General features: G+C 41.7%; 1 protein-coding gene across 1 annotated transcript; it reads right to left on the reverse strand.

Annotated features, from left to right (window-relative positions):
- Positions 1-397: 397 nt before the first annotated feature.
- Positions 398-22,790, reverse strand: polr3b (polymerase (RNA) III (DNA directed) polypeptide B). The gene is made up of 28 exons (XM_034588663.1): positions 22,626-22,790; positions 22,344-22,376; positions 21,859-21,915; positions 21,687-21,751; positions 21,484-21,559; positions 21,118-21,218; positions 20,812-20,903; positions 20,557-20,674; positions 19,725-19,833; positions 18,782-18,904; positions 15,919-16,035; positions 15,697-15,834; positions 14,322-14,483; positions 13,234-13,434; positions 12,274-12,436; positions 11,015-11,168; positions 10,665-10,739; positions 10,415-10,513; positions 10,201-10,328; positions 8,889-9,098; positions 8,613-8,771; positions 7,450-7,567; positions 6,901-7,043; positions 4,447-4,550; positions 2,019-2,185; positions 1,296-1,409; positions 989-1,162; positions 398-769 (listed from the first exon to the last, which is right to left on the reverse strand). The coding sequence occupies exons 1-28, from the start codon at positions 22,782-22,784 to the stop codon at positions 640-642; spliced, it is 3,489 nt and encodes a 1,162-aa protein (XP_034444554.1). The 5' UTR covers positions 22,785-22,790; the 3' UTR covers positions 398-639.
- Between the last annotated feature and the right edge of the window lie 415 nt (positions 22,791-23,205).

The following is a 23,205-nucleotide window of genomic DNA, read 5'->3' on the forward strand; positions in this document are numbered from 1 at the left end:
ACATTTGGATCTTTGTAGATGTGACGTTATCACATGAAACAAACGTCCTCAACAGGAATCAAACCTGGACTTTCGCACAAACCATCAGGAAGCAGCCAGAAAATAAAACAAGACACAACCACTGTGATAAAAGTAAGAAAGTTTCAGGTCTCTGATTTGAACACCAGTGGCTTTCTGAAGATTAAAAACTTCAACAATCTGGAACAAATCTTTCAACAGACTTACAAAGAATGCAGGACATATTTTTTAGAGCTTAAGGATGCAAAAGAAACATCTGCAGTTTTTCCATTGAGTTATTATTCATGTTTAATAACTCCTTTTAAATTTCCTATTTTACTATTTGTCATTAAACAGAAAATGTTTAGTTGAAATGAATTAGAATGTACGAGACACAGCAGCTGATTTGAAATATTCTCTGTGTTTATTACTTACATATACAAAGAGTAGAATGGTGAGAAGGTATCAACAGAAATGAGTCACAGGTCAAACATTTTGTAAAAAAACAAAAATCGTCAGCCTGTTTCTTGCTGCTCGTTCAAAAAAAAGCTTTTTACAAATAAACCGTGTTTCAGACGTTGTCAATAACAAATCTGACTGAAACTTTCACTCACATACACCGTGTTTGTGTCCCTCGCCTGTTCACTCGTTGTAACGGGCCAGTTTGAGTCGAGGGATGATGTTCATGGACTGCATCTCCTGGAACAGCAGCTTGCAGGCGTACGGGATCCGCAGGGAGGAAACGTGGCAGGACGACTTACAGTAGTGACACCTGGGAACAGAGACCGAGAATCAGACTGGACACAAACCAGAAGACTTGAATCCACAAAATTAGATCCTTAAGTTTAAATGGTAAACAGAGCATATTCAGTAGCCGATGAGAACACAAGGATCAGGTGAGTTGTCATGAGCAAATGACAAAAGCTCTAATGGTCATTGTGGGGATTTTTAGTTTACATTATAAGATGACCAGTGTATGTGGGCTGCTTACCACCCAGAGTATCCCAGCAGGCCGCACTGTCCGCACACATCCACCTCGAAGGCGTCACTGGAGATCATGAGCCGCTCCAGCAGTAACATGCTCGCTCCATAGCCGATCAAACAGTCGCGCTCCATCTCGCCCAGACGCAGACCTCCGTCCCTGGAGCGGCCCTCTGTCGGCTGCCTGTCGGTGAGAAAGACACGTTCGGGGAAAACAGACAGAGGAATGTAGTTTGTTATTCCACCTGCTCTGATAAGATCATTTTCTTTCAGTAGTCAGTGAAATGTGAGTAAAATTCCTGATTGGTTGACTTTACCTGGTGAGGACGGCTCTGGGGCCTCGGGCTCTGGCATGCATCTTGTCTATGACCATGTGCTTCAGTTTCTGATAATACACCGGTCCATAGTAGATGTATGCCTCCAGTGGTTCTCTGGGGAAAATACAGCAACACAAAGATCATTAATATCTAACCAACACTATGATACAGAATATATTTCATTAGGATACAGTTTAGTCTCAGATCAAAGATCAAATGTAAAATCCACATATTTACAGGTTACATACATGTATGACATACAAGGGATGACTGCTTCTGTTTTCATTGTAAAATGAACATTGATGGATATGTTGTTTGATTGTTTTTTTACAGACAAAGGAATAACTCATTAATCACAGATGTTGTATTGTCTTGTGAGAGCAGGGGCTGCTTTAAAAACACTATATGTATACTATGAATATTCATGATGAAAGTATATTTTAATGTGTTGTTTAATTATAGAAAAGGTCACTCAAAGTGTCCTTGAAGACGAGGAAGAAAACCATGAAATCATGACATTGCTCAGAGAAACCTGTTTAATATGTTGGATATGATTATTTCTTAATTACAACCAAGTTTCCTTTCTGCATCACGTTCTGAAGTAAATACAAATTAGCCACAGAGAAACAACCCACAATCCAAAAGGAGTCATACTTAAGAGAATGTTAAGCAGTAACGTGACATGTTTGTGGTTAATGAGATGAAACGTGAACTTTTTATTACCCAGTGATTCCTGAGGTGACGTAGTCTTTGCCCTGGTAGTTGTATCCGTAACGGATGAGATCCTCACACACATCCTTCACCTTGCTGCCGCCGAAGGCCGTGCCGTAGTGGAAGCGTCCGTCTAAGACTCCGGCTTTCCCAGCCAACAGTTCGATCAACTTCCCCACCTGACACGATCAGACACACTCTTAGACGCCCAGAAATTCAACAAACAGCATTCAGACACTTTGCTGTGCTACTTGAAACTTGGCTCAGTTGTCTCCCATGATGTTTCTGCACCTTGGTTTGATTCCAGCTGTGTAAATTGAATTGAGGACATGATTTGGAAAAGTACACAAGAGTCTATATATAAAAGATTTCCCAGCTGGAAATAAATACCAGAGGAAAAACCAAGTCATGAGGATGAGGATGAGGGAGCTGCCTGCAGAGCTCAAAGACGGGATTGCGATGGGACACAAAAAAATTCAGCTTTCTTCTGTGTCCCAGAGAGAACAGTGTCCTCTACAATTTAATAAAGACATTTGGAATAGTGTGAAACTCGGGTGGCAGTTTTCGGTCCGAACCGGACAGAGCCTGAGAGAAAAAATCTGCCAAGTCCAACCAGAACCCATTGTTTTCCCTGATTAGAGGCACGTGCAGCATAAAAATCAAGTAGTTAGTTCAACAAACAAGCCCAAAATATATTTTGTCCAAACCCAGCCATACTAGTCAGATCCCAACGGGGCTCAGGTCGGGTATCCACACTCTTATTTGGAACAACCAGGACTTTACATTGCTGGCCACAATCAGGACCTTGGTAAGAGAGGTGACCAAGAACCTGATGGTGACCTTACAAGACCATAATGGCCACTCGACTGAGCACCATCCTGAAGATGGAGGAAACTTCCACAGGGAAAATAATCACTGCAACACTCCACTGATCCTCTGTGAAAACCTGGTCCAGAGCTCAGGACCTCAGACTGAAGGTTCAGCACAAGACAACGTCTCCGAGTTCACAGCCAAGACAACAGAGGAGTGACTCTCTGAAACTCTGAATGTCAATCTAACATCTCTGGAGAGACGTGAAAATATCCAACCTGAAAGAGCTTCAGAGGATCTGCAGAGAAGAAATCCCCAAATCCAAGTGAGTAAAACTTTCCCAAGAAGACTCAAGACTGTAATCACTGCCCAAGGACACAAGAAAGGGTTCCTTCACATTAAATGTCTGAAATTTGTTTTATTGTTTTTTTTTTAATTAGTTTTTTCATGATGGGACATTTAGTGTAGTCTGGGGGATAACTTGTATTTTAGCGTGAGGCTGCAACATAACACAATGTGAAAAAGATAAAGGGGTCTTTCTGAATGTACTGTACAGTCTCAAGTCTGAGTCCACTTTCACCTAATTTAAATAGTCTCCTGTCACACAATATTGATATAGATGGTGAGCTTAGAATACACATGTACCCATCGGGGTGGGACCAGCAGTCCAAGGATGACTGATTTCAACAATTCCTCTGGGGTCGCACCCGGAGGACCCCTGACCCCGTCACATAAAAGGAAACACCTACTCTCATTTCACTCTCAGGCCACAGAAACATCCTCCCGAGCCAAACATTTCTGAGCCTTATCCATGACAACCGCTGCCTGCAAACACACTGGCACTGACAACTTCAGCAGTAAAGATCCTGCACGTTTTTTATAGTGTAAAAGGACAAAAAGCCGCCAGATACAGGGGCCAAGTTTCATGTCATTCATATTCAGCACCATCATGTACTGTGCGTGTTTGATAAAACATCCACACGCTGCGACGGGAGCCAGCTTCCCTGGCAGCAACAAATATCTGTTTGTGACCAGTAAGATTGCTGCTTAATGGCGTCAATAGACGTGTGCTCTGGAAGCCAATGATAACCAAGAGGAGACGAGTGGGATAATGAGGGTTTTGTCTCAGAAGAGCCGACACAAACTTATGAAGAGCGACGGTCAACACAGGAGACTGAGGTGGTTTCAGTCTGAGCTGCGGCCAAAAATCATTCACAATAACAACTGTGAACAGGTTCACGGTTAAATGTCAAATTAAAACCTTTATACTAAAAAGAATAGTTTTTGATTTCTTGATAAATGTCACACAGAATTTCAGAGATTAAATGATTATGTGAAACTGAAAATTAATCTGCAATTATTTTTGATAATTGTTTTTGTTTGAATCACTTTTTAAGCCAAAATGCCAATGTTGGAAAAATGCTCACATGTAAACACATTTTCTTTCTCTTATATATATATATATATATACAGTAATCTGGACAGTAATCTGGATTAATTTGGTTTTTAAATAATTGAACAGACAGAAAACTGTGTTAAGGGTTATTTTATACTATTTAGTGGAAATGAATTAGTAATAACAGATTGTTGATTCCTATAACATGTGTCTTTCAGCTGTGAGGAGTCGTACCGTCATCCTGGAGGGATACCCATGAGGGTTCATGATGATATCTGGACAGATGCCCGTGTCACAGAATGGCATGTCCTCCTGTGGGACGATGAGACCGCAAACACCTGAACACACAAACACACACAGACACACACAAATTGCTGTTAATGCACGTCTGTACAAACAATCATGTGACTGCCCCTTCACAGAAATTGCACATGAAGCACAAGGAGCTTGAGCTTTTTCTATGTGTGTTAAAAAAAACAGTAGATTAATTAATCAGTCAATCAACAGAAAATTAAACAAAAAATAAATGTAATATTTAATTGTTTAAGTTGTTTCAGGGTTTGTTTGTTAAGTAAATATTCCAAACATATCCTTTTGGTTGTAGCTTCTTATGTGTGCTAATACGATTTTGGAGGTGATGGGCATTTTTATTACACTTTACAGATAAATCAAATAATCAAGAGATTAAAGAAAAGAAAAAAATAGTAGCTGCAGCGATATCAAACCATTAAAACCAAATTCATTTCCTAATTTAAGTGTCCTCCCACTTCTGACTAAAAAAACTCTCACACTTAGTAAAACTGTTGTTGTGGTTGTGTATTGCTGCTGGAAGCTGAGGACCTCTGGCGGAGCATCACATTTCCATACTCATGTGGACAGACAGGGTCTTCTTTTGATTCACATGACGTGGGGGACAGGCGCCCTGGTAGCCAGGAGTTTAAGTGCGAGTGCAAATGTTTGCCGAGGGGCCGAAGCACTCTTCCCAGGCCAGGGTAAACAGATTGTAGGCCCATTTGCAAATGAAAAAAGAGAAAGAGGGGAGAAGAGAAGGAGAGCAGGAAGTGGAGAAAGGTGCTTAGTGCGACAGGGAGACCGGGATTACACATCCATGACTTTCAGTTCAACTCAGAGGAAGTGGAGGGGATCAACTGGAGAGGAGAAATTGAATTCGAGCACGTGGATAAAATTCACTATTAGTCCACAAGTCAGCGACACAACACAGTGCGGACTGCTGATGCCATTATAGGACGCTGCAACAGGATGTTGACTGGGAACAAGTGCAACGACTTGCTGGAAAGTCATCCAACAGCAGGAAGAAGGTGGAAAGAAAAGAGAAAAGGCGAGTGCGACAGGGCCAGAGGATAAGGAGAAAGGGGCAAAATAAAAGGAAAGAAAAGGCAGTTGAGAAAAAAGTTTGAAGATCAGGCTAAAAGTGAAAGAGGAGGAAATAAAGTGAAAAACAGGAGGAGAAGATGAACGGAACGATTGAGAGGGAGGGAGAGAGAGAGAGAGGGAGAGAGAGACACTAGTTCCCAGAGCAGACATCCTTGGTGTTGTTTGTTTTATGTGAAAGTGAATGATAAAAGAGGCATGAAATCAGCAGAGAAAGGCAAGACAACAGCGAGGGTTCAGAGCCCTCCATCACAGCTCATACAGCTCCACGCTGGAGGCTCGCACAATGGGCCCCTACTACTGACAACCTCTCCACCTCCTCCCCCACCTCCACAGCTGTGTGTGTGTGTGTGTGTGTGTGTGTGTGTGTGTGTGTGTGTGTGTGTGTGTGTGTGTGTGTGTGTGTGTGTGTGTGTGTGTGTGAGACCAGTAAATAATTAACTTATTCTGCTCTGCTGACCAGGACTTATGAGACTGGTCATGAGTTGCTGCAAGATCTATCGCTAAATTCACTTCTAATTAAATAATGAAACCCTGATTTAGGATCAGTTCCAGATTCTGTTTAAAACATTTGTCAAGAAAGAAAATGTGTATTTTGATGTAGAATAAAAACCCCACTGGAATAAAAATGCAGGCTTTTACAATTTGTCTGTTTTCTAAAGTTGCTGTGAACGCATGTGCAGTGAAATCTGATTAAAAAGTGGCCATACATCAGCTGCACATCTGGGCCTCTCCATCCAGATCTCCTGCTAACCCAGCGGCGACCCCTCTCCCTCCGTCATTATCTGAGACAGAGGACATTGTCCCATCCCGAGCTGACCGCCCAGTGGCCGTGGCGTTAATGAAGAGAGTAAATTATGCATGGCGCCAGTTAGCTTTTTGATTAAAACATCATACAAGCCCTCTATAGGGGAGGTGCAGCAAAACAATGGAGGTTGTAAACACTTTTTTCGCCCCAGCAGCAGCAGAATACTGCTGTGGTGTAATAAATTTACATAGTCTGGCACAGGACAAAGAGCCAATTAATTGAAAAGAGCTCTTGAGAGATGAGGACAGGGGGGCAGTGACAGAGCAACAGCCACTGGGACTTGACTCAACAAATGCTCCGACACAGAGACGGCCGAGGAGTCTTTTCTTGGTCCGGTCATTTACAATCTTTCATGACAAATTCAAATTTGCCCTTGAAATGAATTGAAAGTGTACGCAGTTTTCTGTTTTGTGCAAATTCAGGTTTGAGTTCAAGACACTGGACGTTGTTTAAGAGAGAAGACAGTGTGAACGTGCTGAGGGTGGCACCTTTCTGTCCGTGACGACTGCTGAATTTGTCTCCTATCTCCGGTCTCCTGGTTTGCCTCAGCAGGATCTTGATGAGGAAAGCATCTTCGGCGTTGGACGAGATCATGACCTTCTCGATGTACGAGTCTGTTGAGCCCTTATAGCTGCAAACAAATAGGACGCCAAAATAATGTTATTCTTCATGTCTGCAAACAGTTAGGTGTCGACAGGTGTAATAACAGGTGTAGTAACAGGTGTAGTAGCAGGTGTAGTAGCAGGTGTAGGAACAGGTGTAGGAACAGGTGTAGTAACAGGTGTAGTAGCAGGTGTAGTAGCAGGTGTAGGAACAGGTGTAGGAACAGGTGTAATAGCAGGTGTAGTAACAGGTGTAGTAACAGGTGTAGTAACCGGTGTAGTAACAGGTGTAGTAACAGGTGTAGTAACAGGTGTAGTAACAGGTGTAGTAACAGGTGTAGTAACAGCAAGCTGACGCAGGCTGAGATCACAGTGAACTTGTAGGGGTGGGTGTGGCGGGTGTGTGGGTGGTAGTGGGAGCAGACGTGCACTCACCCGACGGGCACGTCTCTGTACTGGGGCTGGCCTGGCTGGGTACTGCCCTCCAGTGGTGCCTGAGTGACAGTTGGCATTGACTTGTTTACCAACACCTGCTTGTTCTCCACTTTCTCACCTGTGGCAAACAGAAGGGCGATCACAGATTAGAAAAAACACATTAGTACGGCAGCCCACTTGGACTAAAGGTTGTTGTTGTGTGCTCTTTTAGATGAACTAAGACCCCCGCGTCTCGGGCAGGCGCGGATTCTGCCCTCCTTTGTCCCCCTAAGTGCAGAGCTCTGAAATCTGGATCAAGCGCTGAATGACAACAGGTGACCGATGTACACCAACAGAGTGTGGATACCCGACCCAGGCTCGGATCCGAAAGGCTGGGCCAGGTTTGGACCAAAATGTAGATATTTGGGTTTGAGTAGGGGTGGTCACATTGATTGAGCTGATGTTTTACACTACACATGACTATAGTTATAGTGAAAACAGGGAATAACCATGTGTGTGAGGGACGGTGTCACACAAACTCGGTGCAGCTCATATTAACTGCATTGGGCTCAGATCGGGTTCGCTCATAAAAAACTGGTCGGGCTCGGTTAGTTTTCTCTTGGGATCTGAGATGTTTGGGCAGAAAAAAGTGACCCAAGCCGCCACTTTAACCAACAACAGCTTCTCAGCTTTGAATTCTCACAGCTGTTTTTTCACACCACACCAGGATGTGTTTTACCTGTAAATGCAATGTTTTTACTTTTTCCAGTGCATCTCTGACATGCAAAGTTGTATTCGAGTCACAACGTAACTGTTGCTTGAATGTTTATTGTGAAGTTATGTTGACTGTCTGCAGCCCGAGTGTCTTTACTGGGTCGTGGTATGTCAACACAAAATTAAGCTGCGATTTAAAAAGCAGCAAATACTAATGCTGTAACTGAGGACTTCAGTCTATTTATTATTATGTCCAACTCTCAATTATTACATTACATAATATTAAGTAAGTAAATACTGTTACACTGCTCATAACATGAAACAGTAAAAAGCCAAAGTAAAACACAGCACATTAAATGATCCCTCATATTTAAAGATATTAATGATTCATCTCATTTACTGGAGCAGTGGTGTCTGACGAGAGAACCAGCAGAGCATGCTGGTTCTCTCCTGGTCCTGTTGCTACTCACCAGGGGAGCAGATGCCATCAGCATCCAGGATGTTGTGCCTCCAGATGGGCTTTCGTGTGGCAGCATCCAGCATGGGGCCCATCACCTTGTCAAAGGTCTGGTTGGTGTAACGCCGCAGCGTACACTTGGCATTTTTATAGACGAGGCAGCGGCCAAACCCTGGAAGCATAACACACACATTACATAGGTTGTAATAGCCTTTTTTACTGCACTAAAATTTAGGCCGAGTCTTATGAGGATGAAATTTTGCTCCTCGTTAACTCAGGCAGGACTCACCTCTGTCGAGTGAAGCTTTGTTCAGGATCAGAGCGTCTTCAATGTCGTAGCCGCTGTAGCTCATCACAGCCACGGTGGCGTTCTGACCAGCAGGAAGCTTCTCAAAGTCGATGAGCTCAATGGTTTTTGTTTTGACCATCGGTTTCTGAGGATACGCCAGCAGGTACATCAGAGTGTCGATTCGGTTCCTCTGATTATAGCCAATAGTGCCTGGAGAGAGGAGACACAGATGGATATATAATCGCCAATGTTTGGTGAAAAATTATATTCAAAACCAAATTTCTGTGTTTCACTGCACATTTTAAATTGATCTATAGATCAGTTATTAGAGGTGATTAATCCTCCTGTTGTTCAGGGCCGAGCCTGGTTATCAGCGACACAGAGCGACACAGAGGAGGAACGAGGCCAGTTATGACATAAAGCCCGGCCTCCATGGAAGCCTTGACATTTGTCAGATGCTATTACTTCACAATCAGGCTACAAGCACAGAGTCTGTGATAATAGGCCCGGGCCACACAACCAGATTTGCACATGTATAGGGCCGTCCACACAAAAAAGACAAGGCAGAGGATATTGTGCCAAATATAGTTCCAGTCTGTGTTTTTGTAAGGACGGGGGGAGGGGAGGAAGGGACGGACTGAGGTAAAGCAGTGGGATGGGGGTGACAGAGGTTCTTACGAATGTTAGCGGTGCCGTTTGGGGAAGTTTTGGTTACCAAGGAGCTGCGGGTGCGCACTCTGTGGTCTTTCGCAGCTGAGCACACTGACCCCCCGAGCACAGCCAAAGCAGACACAATGAATTGCTAATGACACTCTGGGTGACTGGCAGGGAAAGGGCCTCCGCACACACACGCACAATAGAGAACCTACGCAAGCGCCCCATGTTTGATGTCCAAACGCGCACGCACACACACACACGCGCGCACACACACACACACACACACACACACACACACACACACACACAAGAAAAACACTCAATCACACATACAAATGTATTGTGACAAGAGGTAGAGCAGGAGCAGAGTTTTGGGGGAGACGGAGCAGGAGGCTGCTTGTATCTATGTTGTTTGTTATTCTAATGTCCTTTTGTATGATTTTAACTTGTGCAAATAAAAATGCTAAACTCTGAACCGGCAGATTTAAAAGGCTTAAGAACGGTGTTCATGTGAGATTAAATTACTGTAAGTGTTTGTGTGTGAGTGCATGCAAAGAGGTGCAGCTGTGTGGAGGATGTTTGAGGAGGGATTTGAGATCTTCACATTTCAATGACCTGCTCGCTCACTGAAGCTACCTGCTCAGCTCAGTCTTACCCATTGCCTGTTTGCCCATAGCGCACTGGTACGTGTTCCTGGGTGACTGGTTGTGGTGGGGGTAGGGAATGAGGCCGGCGCACACCCCGAGCAACGTGAAGGGCTCGATCTCCAAGTGTGTTGTGACTCTGCAGACAAAATAAGAAACAAATCATGTTGACCAAAAGGATCCTTTTCCACATTTTTTATATCAGCAACATCATGCGTCACTCACTTGCAGATCATGTATTCATAAAGGGCGATCTGACAGTCGTTCTCCTCGTTCACATCCAGATACTCCACAAGACCCTCGTGCAGGAAATCCTCAAAGGTTCTGGAGGAAAGAAAAGTGTGTTTCAGAAATTATTCAAAGAAAAATCACAAGTTATATATAAACTAATTTAGAAAATTTGCTATTTCAATATACACAATTATCTGCAAACAAATATCTATGCTTAAAAACGTCCCCCGACTCCTGGCCTCACCTGTAGCCCTGCGACAGGTCTTCAATGTGTTTGTTTTTCACCATCGGCTGCCCCCTCTTCACTATGATGTACGGCCTGAAGGGGAAACATAGAAAAACAGAACATCAAACTACTAATGAGCCACTTTTCACATTTTTGTTATTAAAGCATCACAAAGGGTTTAAAGTTTACTATATTTCTGCTCCAGAAAAGAAAAAGCAACAACTTCAAATTTCCCATATAAGAACATTTTAAAATAATTTATTGTACCCAGTAGTATTAGTAAAGTCTGTTCTACTTATTGCATATCAACATAATCTATTTCTATGCTTTTTAAAGCCTTAAGTTTGCAGGTATAACGTCATCCTCACCTGCAGAGGCGTCCTCCATCAGACGAGATGTAGACGCAGCGGTCGGTCAAGTTGGTGGAGATGGACACAAACTCGTTGATGAAACCTGCTCTACGCATCAGCCTGAAGGTGTTGACCAGCTTATGATGGTCTCTGATGACACCCAGAATGTTACCTGTGGACCAGATACAGACACAAGCACAGATTTACAGAACGACTAAAAAAATCTATCTACCAACTATCACAATTGACTTGATTAAAGGTATAATCCAACATTCTTCTCAGGAGTTAGGTGAGTAACTTCATGTTTGTTTGCTGCTCGTCTTTCCCACTTTGAGTCTAAGGTAGTTGAATCTAAGTTGAAACTATTTGTTATTTTCATAACTCTCAGTTAATCATCTTGTCTCTAAACGGTCAAAGTGAAAAACATGCGTCATCATTTCCTGCAGTGCAATTTAACATCTTCAAATTTCTTAATTTGTTTGAGCAGCAGTCGGAAATACAAAGATATTCATATAAAACATAGAATAGCAGCAAATTCTGAGATTTGAGATTTGGCATTTTTGCTTGCAGCTGATTCATTTTCTAGTCAATTGTTTCAGCTCTGATCTAATGGAAGATCTACAATGATCCAAAAAGCTACAGCAGGTATTTATGGGAATTTCAAACGGTGAACAGATTCAACGTTTGGGGAGTTAAATTCTGTGTGAAAAACTCACATCCACAAACTTAAAGCTGAAAGAAAGAGAGACACAGCGTGCATATACAGTGGGGCACTCTGAACCTCCACTGCTGCTGAAAGCAAAGCTCCAACCGCCTGCAGGGGTTTGTTCATATCAAGTCCGACAGACAAACGAGCAGAGAACAGAGGAGACACTGTGCTCTGCCTCTGTGTGAGGGCACATTTGCACTGAACACACTCTGAAGGGCTTTGACACCTGCTGCTACCAACTAATTAAATGGTATGGCAGCTAATATAATTTGACAGTTATCAGCGGTGAGACAAACATATACAGTAATTAAGGGGCCAAGTTCTGACTCAAGAATAATACCTAGTGCTGCCATGAAATTAATGACTTATCAGCCTCCCTGCAAAATACAAAATTACCGTCAGTAAACTAAACAGAATATTTCCCCCATTCATGTTCATAAGAAACGCGTTCCAAATAGGGAGGATTAGAATTTCTTTTCAAGTGATCTGAAGCAAAAGCATCCAGTGTTAATTTTCTCCCTGTTTATTTATTTATTTATTAGGCGGCGCGGCTGCGGAGGAGTTTTACCGTTGAGGAAGACGAGGAAGACGCTCGGGTAGGAGAGCTCCTCGCCGCACAGCAGGTTGACGTCCTCCACCCCCAGGTTGAAGGCCAGTTTGACGATCGGGCCGTCCTCCATGTCCGTGGTGATGTGGGTCATCAGAGCCAAGTTCTTCACCAGACCACAGGCCTACACAACCAGCACAATGATGTTTGAAAGCGTACACAAAAAGCACATTTGTGAAAATGCAAAACCAAAATCTACATTCAAAGTACAACTTCAGCTGTTAGGGGTCTCTCTATCAAAACAATAACAAAAGAGCTTGATGATGTCATGAAGCAGCAGGGGATCATGGGGGTTTTTGTCTTTTGCTTATGAAAATCTACCTGACGTGACTCAGACACTGTACATGTTCACGGATGAGGCAAGGTACAAAACTTTTATTCACATTATGCAGCAAAACGAACAGTGGAAGGAAAAACCAGCTAACTGGCTGACAGTGTGTTTTTCCTTCCTCTTATGTTGTTTGCCCTTGAAGTTTTAGCGGAGATGAACAAAGCCATGGGTAAAAACAGATATGGCCCAATTAGAAGGCGAGAAAAATACAATGTCCTGCTACCTTAAATAAAATTGTGGATTTCTCTGGTTTACTGGGTTACTATCGTTAAATCTATAATTTAATATATAAAGCTTAATATATAGTACATTTTTTAAACTCACAATATTCAACCACATAACATAATCTAAATTTGTTCCTTTACTTCTGAGACTATCTAACATTGCTGAAGTATGTCTTTGGTTAACAAACCTCTCAATCCGCACCCAGTGTGATTTACAACCACTGTTCTGGATTGAAGACCAAAAGTTTTACTATTTTTCTCTCACAACCGTCTCAGACAGCCTCAAACTGCAGAGTGTGGAGGGACCTTCACTGTCCCCACTTCATTGGGTCGGCAGGAACAGGTCAGGTGTGCAGCGACACTCACCTCTCCCTCAGGTGTGTCAGACGGACACAGCATGCCCCACTGTGACGGCTGCAGGGAGCGCGGGCCGCTGACCTTCCTGGTCTTCTCAAACTGGGAGGAGATCCTGGTCATCATGCCCAGAGCCGAGATGAAGGAGAGACGAGACAGGACCTGAGTGACGCCCTGACGGTCCATCTTGAATCTCTTCAGGGACCAGTTTCCCTGTGGACATTAAAAAAACAAGGAAATCCAACATCTGTTTTCACTTTACGACCTGTTAACACATTGTCGTGAAGAAAAATAATCAATGAATAAGGAAATGTAGGTTTTCTATATTAATTGGGTTAAAAGGAGTGTGCTGGTGATTTTAACACTTTTTAATTTCATTATTTGATCACAGCTGACTTTTGAAAATCTGTTAACATCCTGCTGCTGTGATGACAGTGTTGTTGTTTCAGGTCAGATAATGTTTTAAATTCTGACATGTGTATAGTATAGTATATAAAGTAAAGTATGAGTATAGATCATTTACTTTCACACCTTGTAAAATAATAAAATATATTGACGATTGAGTGTTCACCTGAAATATTTGTGCTCTCAGCAGCTGCTACTGAGTGTTTTTAAAAATGAAAGTAAGGTTTTTCAGCCACTGAGCATTTAGTTCAATTCAGTATGGAAGTTCATTCTTTACGAACACATGCAGTAAAGTAACTCAAGGTTAACTTTCTTAACAATCCCCAAGGTTCTCCTCAGCAGCAGAAGGATGAGGGTTGCAGTAAGAAAGCTGTGGGAATAGCTAGGTACGAAATCCTTGACTTTAGACTTCATCAAAAACATTTTCAAGAAAAATACATTAAGTTTAAGATTGTGTTTTTTAAAGTAACTAATGACTGTTTAGATAAATCAGAAAAATATCAAATGACTTGTTTGCCCCTCAGACAGACAGACAGACAGACAGACAGACAGACAGAGAGAGAGAGAGAGAGAGAGAGAGAGACTTCAGAATGACAGATGTTTTGTGGCAGAAGGATTTGAACATCTTCCTCCAGGGGAACAGTAAATCCTCTCTGTTTAATTATTTCATTACATCCAGGGTGTCGCACACTCACCGTGGATATGGCATTGACCATGCCGTTGGTGATCTGGTCCTGCCGCATGTGCTTCACCACATCAAACTGAGCTGCTCTCTGCTTGGGAATGATCTGGTCAGCGATTTTCTTCAGCTCGGAGTTGAACTTCTTAAAGAGATCTTCAAACAGCAGAGACAGCAGCTGGAAAAGGCAGAAAGAAAGAAAGGGAGAGCGTTGTTGATAAAAAAAACACGTTTGACAGATATTAGTCAGTCGTCAAGTCTCCAAACTGAACACAGGGGGAGACAATCCTCTGAGAGTTTGAGATGTCATTGTTTCTTCACACAGTCTGACTCCAGGATCTCCTGGCGCCCTGCATCTGCTCACAACTCTAATCAGCGCTGAGGTGCGTTTACAGTCAGATTTAATAACCAGGTGTGCCGGCTCACTGATAAGCCTGACCTGGCCTCCGTCCCAGGTCCCTGTCCTCCTCTGCCAGGCCTACAGGAGGCAACCTCTCTCACAACCCCCACCCACCCTGTGCATTAGCATACATCAAAACAAACAGGCAGCTCTGCTTGAAATTAATAAAGAAATTAAGCTTCCGTTGCGCAGCCAGGCCAATTAGTTGAATGTCAGGGAACCATAATTGGAGAGTGAGGAGATTGCTGGCGTTGTTAGTGTGTAAGCCCCCTATTGAAAGAGGGCTCTGGGCCCCCCCCTCCTCCCATCTCCTGCTCCTTCTACAGAGCAGGTTGGGGGGGGAAATTAAAGGCCTTAAGACAGCAGTAATTACATTATCAGAGCCGGGCCTGCGGATTAGCTCAATCGCTCCAGTCAAGGCAGCAATTCTATTGTCACGGTGCTGAAAAATCCCCATGCTTCCACAGCCTCCGGATTTTGGTGCCACTGCATATCTCTCTCCTGACAAAGCCAGACTGAAATACAGGGGGAGGGGGGACGAAAACAAAACAGGGAACAACAAAGCTGAGGGAAAATAATGAGAGTCTTATTAAAAGAAGGAGGCTGGAACAAAGATGCAGGTGAGAGATCAGGGCTGGAACAGCTTTCTGTCCTCTGGTCCGCTCCTGTGATCCATTTGCACTAAAGCATGTGGGCATTATTGGTACATTTCTATACGTATATTATTAATGAGCGTCAAGCGTGTGTTGTGCTCTAGGGGCTCTATGGGTGAAGAAAAGGTAGTTGCACGGAAATGAATAAACAGCAGTACAACAGGGGGCCTTTAATATCAGAAGTGAAGTCCGGCTCATTTACAGTTTCCCGTTGATCAGTTCACGAATGAACAAATAAACTGAACCTAATGGGACTGATGTTTTTGTTGGAGACTAAGTTGAAAAGTTAAATTGGGTCTTGTTCGAGCTGTAAATGGGACGGGTGCATAAAGACGTACCTGTCCCGCCAACTCAAGACGTTTGTTGCCATAGTAATCTCTGTCGTCCACCTTGTTCTTGTTGCCCTGGGCCAGAATCACCCTCCTCACCATCACGGCCAGGTAAATACACTTAGCCCGAAAGTTAAACTCTTTGACCTGCAGAGAAAATACACAGTGATTATAGTTTGTGTAATGTACAGAGTGTGATTACCCATGATTCCTGTCTGTGTGTTTACGTACGGGCACATGTGTGAGGATAAGAGATGCAAGAAGCTCTCTGGCCTCCTCCATCTTGGTTTTCTTGGGGCCTCCCCACATTCGCTGTCTCCGCACTTTATTCCCGAGGTACCTCAGAGCCTGAGACGAGGGGGCAGAGACAGCAGAGGTCAGAGAGCAGTGAACAAGTCAATTTCGAAAACAGATATCAAAACAAAACGTTTATGTTGCCTTCGTTTGAAAATTTGTTTTTTACACAAATCTTTTCCAAAATATTTAACTTTTTCAAAAATCAAACATAAAATAGAATCTGCCCCCCCAACTCAACCTGCTGTGTATAAAACCTTTAAAAATATATACAAAAATAAATGATTAAGTAGCAGATACAAGTCAATTGATTGAATTACTAATTAAACACAGTGGAGGTTGGGGGTGTTGGGTGATCATGGTCGTCCTCAGCATCCAGCACGACAGTGTCAAGGTTTCACTCAACCATGACCATTTGAAATGTGCAAGTAAGGTTGAGAAGTTTTTACATAATATGCGTTACGCAGTGTTTCATACATTATACAGTATTTCATTTAACAAAAAAACTAAATCAGTATTGATGTAGAACTTTGAAGTAAAAAAGTGTCCTTAATTTGTTTTTAAACACCAGACAAAAGAGAAGTGACAGGAGCAAGAGCTGGAGGAGGACATAAAGGCCTCAAAGCTCCTCAGTTCCATTCAAACCGGAGATGTTGAAGTTACATGGTCAGAGGTTCAGACTCCAGGACACCGTTTGTTAACTTTGACCGTTTTTGATACACATTTTGACTGAAGCCTTAAAAGGCATCAACAGTCAAGTTGGCAGTGTGACAGTCAAGTGTTGCATTTCAAGACGTGTGTTTCAAGTTTGGATGTGGAATTATTTTTATTTTCTAGAGGAAGAGAACGTGTATGAGGACTGTGGTAGGTCAAGTAAATCACAAAGGAAATAATACACATTGGCTTGGACGCACACACACACACACACACACACACTAACACCTGAGTCAGTGTGCCTTTGGATCCCACTACACAACTATAGAAAAGGTCAAAGGTTAATGAGGCTGAAGACTTTCTGAAAGACCACCCACCCTGCCCTCCATGATCCATAGAGCATATAGAAAATAGAAATAATAATATGTGAATACACAACTCTAAATAAACGACAAAAAACTATAATATATCAACATACATATAAATATATATACAATTATTACAATATTTTTTGTGTCTATGTATACATCACTAGGAAAAAAGATGACTTTCAAATGTGGTTTAGGCAGATTACTTACCATCTGATAATCTGATAATGTTTCTTCAGCCTTATCTGCCTTTAATTATATAGATTTAGGCCTCATTGTGCACAGTACAATGACCCAATGAATACCATGAAAAGACATCATGGCTGCTCCCAGACAGACGAACACGAGAGCTACAGCGACTGGTTGCTAGGAGGCAAATATGGCCTCATCAATGCATCAGTGGTTCCTCCTCTAACGACATAATCTTTATTTGGCCGCTCGCATTCACCTGAAGATGTCAAGGAAAACGCGTGGGCCTCCTCAGTGACCGAGAGAAGTGAGAACCATCACTTAACTTCATAAGACAAAGCCTGAGTCATCTGATCTCAGGGGGACAAAGAAAATACCCTCTGTCGACAGCAGTTAGTGGGAATCAAAGTTAATGGGCACATGTCAGGGCTGCGTTCGATACTGTTGTTTAATTAAATACAGCTGAATAATACTGTAAATACTATGTTATTGTTCTACAGATTTTGTGGTGCAAATGAATTCATCTGAACAGGCTTTGATTTATAAACAATTACCAAATTTACAAATGAACTTTGAATTCAGTTTAATCAGCTTGAAGTATTTTTTTTCTAAACATCATCATAATAAACATGTTTTAAAAAAATGTTCATCAGTTTTAGGAAATAAGTTTATGTGCGCTGAGCGAGTCACTTACACATCTTTATGCTAAATACGATGATGCTTAGCTTAGCATAAAGACAGCTCACTAATTAACATGTAACATCTTGTTTGTTTGATCTGAACAAAAACCAGAGGAAACACACAAGTTGTGGTTCGACACCGAGTCATGTGACTTCCTGACTCCTGTTGTCACGGTGAGGTTGCCGGGCAACCAGCTACAACCCAAATCAATGTGCTGATTTTACTGTTGGACAAAGCTAAGCTAGCTATTAGCCTGTTAACATTCTTTGTGGTTAATGGCTGCATGTTGTGCCGCTATTGTACAGTAATGAACAGTCGTCATAAAGTCAAAAAAGCAAATGAGTGCATTTGCCAAAATGTTGAATTAGTCCTTTAGTGACTATTTTCGTTCAAAGGAAGAAAACTCAAAGCGGCAGAGGACGAGACATTTCTTAACCAATACTCGTCAATTTCCAAAAGTCTTGATCAATTTATTTCACCCTCTCTCCCTGTTAAACGCTAAGACATCAATTAAACTTCACACATACATGTGCCACGGAAATTGTTAAAAATTACAAGCTCAGGTTGTGAAAAATGTGAAATCATAATTTTACTTCAAAGCTCCTTCCTCAGTGGTTAGATTGTTTAGCAACACATTAAAACATAATTAAGTCATATTCTATTCACTAAGATTTTTAAACGTGTAACTTTCAGTTTTTGCTGTTGTGTTTAAATTTGTCTCTTTTTGTCTTCTAAATATTATATGTTCATCGTTTCCCTGTTATTTTTTCTATTTTCATTCTGTGATGTTCATCGTTTAAAAACACACGGTTTGAACATTATGTTTCAATTACTGAAGCGTCTTTGTAAATCCAAATAAAAAGAGAATGAAAGCTCCCGGCTGAGGCTCAGTAGAATCCCTGATGTACCTGCGTCTGCGTGAAGATCTGAGCTTTCTGACACTCCTCCAGACTCGGGGCGAAGCTGGCCATGACGTGCTCCTCTGTGCCGATCATCTGCACTATCTCCTGGTCGCTCTCCACACCCATACCCTGTGTGGAGGACATGGAAACAGAGTGTGAGCACTGAAACTGGATAGAAAGCAAGATGAGAGACAAGATGGTGGACAAATGAAAAAACTGTTCAACTCATTCAATATGTGCGGCCAGATAAGAGCTCGCTGCTGAGGTGAAACGTTCAGACATTTTGTACCTGGAGCAGGAGACGTGAGACAGGAGACGTGAGAAGTGTGTGTGTGTGTGTGTGTGTGTACAGGGAGCGAGGGGTGAACTGGGAGTCATATGGTTCTCTGACATTTGCTTATGGAAATGCGAGGCTGTGGGAACTTATCCGTCTGTCCCACACTGGATCTGGAAGAAGTCACCCAGGATATACAAGTACACAGCAAACAGAGCGAGCAAACTGTGTCCTGTGGATAATGACTTCAGCTCCCAACACTCGACGCCTACAGGCTGACATGTTTGAAGAGATTTGTCCTCACATGGACAGAAGTTCATGATGCCAGCTGGCTCACTGACACTTTCACTGAGAGCAAAGAGCAACACGCGAAAATTTATCTGACGAAAAAAAATGACCGATCTCCAACTGCTCAGTGACGAAAAACAAGACCTCACAGCAAATCCATGTATTACTTATACTGTGTGAAATAATCTAGATATTCAGTAAAGCAGAGTTAAAGATAAATTGAATCAGATAAAGTTACTTTGGAAACAAACACAGATCTTTATTCTACAGCCTGTGGAACATCATCATGATAAACAGCTTCATCTAACATCATGTAACTGTCCTGTAGCCCCCTCTACTGGACGCATCAGCTCTGTCAGTGACCATCAGGTTTAAAATCACTTCTACCTTGAATATGATGGCGATGGGAGCGTCCTCTGACAGCGTGTTGTGTCTCAGGTAGAATCGTCCTTGTTTAACGATCATATTCGTTCTGCTTTTCTTCTCATGAGTGGAACTGGAATTATAAGAACAAGACACAACGAAACAGACGTTAGAGGAGATGAAGAAAAGTTTGAGAAAGAACGAGCAGCTTCACAAAACTCAGGAAGTAAATATGTGCAACTGAGATAAATGTGACTAAAGACATTTTTTAAGAGAGAGTCGCCATTAAATTTAAACATTTCTCTTTAACAATGTCTCTTAATGAAGCACAATCAAATAATCACATGTCAAATTAACAAGAATTCTTCATATCAAGAAATGAACAAACAAAAAAATCATAAATTGAATTTGTGGATTATATGTTTATGAGTAAGTTGTTTTGTTTGTGTTGTGCACAAGTGTGAAGGTGACGTGATGCACAGTCCTGCCAATGGTGTCATGCTGTTTCACTGAGTCAAAGGCAAATTTAAATAAATAGGAAGAGGAAGCAACTAAACCTGGATGTAAACAAAGCAGGTTTCCAAATTTTGAAAATCAACACACAGGAAGGAGATGTAACTCGTTTGTTATGTTTTCGATGTGCAACACTGCAATTAATCAGACACTTTGTTTGTTTGCAGGAAGATTAAATAATTTGAACCATAAATTAACTTTTGGAACTCAAAGTATTAAAAATGCAAATAAAGAGAAAAGGTTTGGACTTTTAAGAGTTTGTTGGTAGTTGTTGTGTGTTTCATTAGTGGCTGTACACACTCTTTAATACATGTAAGTGTAAGAGGATATGTAATCACAGTACCTGGTGACTGAAGCTCCGACTGTTCCCTTCCTGTCCTGATCCACAATGATTCGATTCTTCGACAGCTGCTCCTGAATCAGAATGACCTTCTCTTGACCTTTTACAATGAAATAACCTCCTGTGAAGAAACACAGTGAACACGGTGAACGAACACTAGCAAATAACTTGTGCTGTTGCGGTTTTTCTTTTGTATTCTTTCTTTCATGTTTTTGTGAGCTGGATGTTTTTTTTACAGTTTGTATTCTGACTGTGTACCTGGATCCAGAGGACATTCGTTGAGTTTTGCATACTCCAAGGGCGTCTTTCCTGTGAGAACACAGTTGGAGCTCCGCAGCATGATCGGCATTCTGAGAAAAACACAGGCAGTTCTACATCAACACAAACCTGTGAGGAAAGCTTCAGCTATGAGGAGATGATTGTTGCTTGTTGCATTTCGGAAAAAAACTGAAATCACTGAATGTGAACATGATTTTTTTCAGAGGTGAAGTTGCTGTGGCAGGAAATTACACTCTGGAACAAAACAAAGACAACAAGCAAACAAACAAACAAAAGCTCTGATACCTTCCGATGGGCAGGGCATTGCGGATGATTCTCTGACTGCCACGGGTGTACTCTATGTCCACTGTGATGGGAGCGGAGTACGTCATGTCCCTGAGACGACACTGTGGAGACATACAGGACGATGAGCTGCATCACAACAGAGTCAGATGTTCTGACTATTCACAATAACAAGAGTTATTTTAATGTTTTATGACAACCAAACATCCTAATAAGGGATATGACTAATAATAATTTAACATTTTTGAGTAATCAATCATTTAGTCACAGTACAAATTATGCATCACAATCTACAGCGATGTCTTCAATTAGCTTTTTATGTCTGATTAACTGTGCAAAGATATTTAAAAACCTTAATAGTAAACTGACCTCATGAGGTGACACTGGTCGAGTTACATTGAAGCTTTCCTCTACATCAGGCATCCCGACATAGATATTGAGGTATCTAGAAGAGAAACGTTTGTATATTTAGATTTGACGATTAACCTAAAAGTGGACACACGTATATGTCTGCAGGTTGAGCGTGTTGAATGAGAAACAGTGAGAGGACAAAGAGGTTTCACGTGTCTTACTTCAGGTACCACATCGGATCAGCATCACTTGTGATTTTCTCATTTGCTTTCATTATTTTCTTGATCTGCAAAAAAAGACACTCACGATGAACTGAAATCAAGACGATACCGAGGCAGCTGTGACTGACACACAAACACACACACACAGAAACACACACACAGGCATGTTTACCTCCACATTGATGAAATAGTTGAATGAGTCAATGTGCTGCTTCACCAGACCTTTCACCTGGAAAACAGTTACGCACAGTGAAATATAATACAGTTTGTCTTTATGGCAACATCACCTTTTATTTTGATTTTTAGCTTCCACCATCAATTAAACATTTTGTTAATAATATTCGTTATATTATTCTGTTGAATTTAGGGCCGGGACTTCAATATACAACATATATTATATTACATTCTCTGTCCATAAAGAAGAGTTTTAAACCACAACCTATCTGAGGAGCAAAAAGACCTAGTTTGATTTGTCAATTTGAATTGTCTCTGTGAATTTTCCTATTTCACATATAAATCAATATGAATATAACTACTTATGTCAGCACAGAGGTTATATATTTATTTTATAGACGTGGGATAGAGTTTAGTAAAAAGCAGGTGAGTTCAGGTGTGTGTGTGTGTGTGTGTGTGTGTGTGTGTGTGTGTGTGTGTTACCTTCAGGAAGGCTGGTAATAGTTTCCACTTTTCCTGTCAAAAGGAAAAACACAATACGTCAGTTGTTGTGAAACAGTTGAAGTTTTTGTTGGACACATTTTTATTCTGAAGCTCGTTTCAGGATAAAGTGACAAAATGTCTCCTGTCAACTGCACCGACACAGTTTAAATACACGAACACACACACACACTGAACGTGTATCCATGTTGTGTTGCTCTGTTTCCACCGCGTTAGCTTGTGTGTGTGTCTCAGCTTGTGAGTCTGTGTTTGGTCTGAACTCACCTCCACCGTGTTGACAGGAGCCGCCAGCTCCTGAGGGGTCATCTCACAGAACTCTCCTCCTAACACCTCCATGTTGGTTTCTCCTGCTCCCCGGACACACACAGAAACTCCGCTCACACACACTCTGTTGATGGACGCTGCCGGAAGTCGCTGCAGCATGCGTCCATGTCGTGTGCTACGCCGTAAAACGTCCGTGCGGGCGGAACAGAAGAAAGTGTTCCGCTCTTTGTTAATTCTCAGAAACGGAGAAAATAACGATAAAACACTGGAGTTGCTTTATTGTCACATAATGTTTGTATGTGAGGTTAAAGTCCATGAAAATACACATCAGTATAAATGCATCACAAACAGTGCTGAAGTCCCCAGTCAGGTTAACTTTGAAGTATTTGATAAAGATGTAAATATGATGTTTTACTGCAGATTTAAATAATAAATAATAAATAATAAATAATAAATAATAAATAATAAATAATAAATAATAAATAATAAATAATAAAATAGTTTAAAATAACAGATTTGGAAGGATAATGCAAAAATACAAGAATAAGATAAAATAAAATAACAGCTATTTCCTCACTCA

Source organism: Hippoglossus hippoglossus, chromosome 6 (genome assembly GCF_009819705.1).
Source record: "Hippoglossus hippoglossus isolate fHipHip1 chromosome 6, fHipHip1.pri, whole genome shotgun sequence".
In the NCBI taxonomy this organism is placed as follows: Eukaryota; Metazoa; Chordata; class Actinopteri; order Pleuronectiformes; family Pleuronectidae; genus Hippoglossus; species Hippoglossus hippoglossus.

Bases quoted from the DNA above. Each gene is read 5' to 3' on its own strand.
- polr3b (XM_034588663.1), bottom strand. From the start codon at position 22,784: ATGCTGCAGCGACTTCCGGCAGCGTCCATCAACAGAGTGTGTGTGAGC. The intron at 20,904-21,117 runs GTATCAGAGCTT...TGTTTTTCTCAG, and splicing joins AATGCCCTGCCCATCGGAAG to AATGCCGATCATGCTGCGGA. The intron at 10,740-11,014 runs GTGAGGATGACG...TTTCCCCTTCAG, and splicing joins GATGGAGGACGCCTCTGCAG to GCCGTACATCATAGTGAAGA.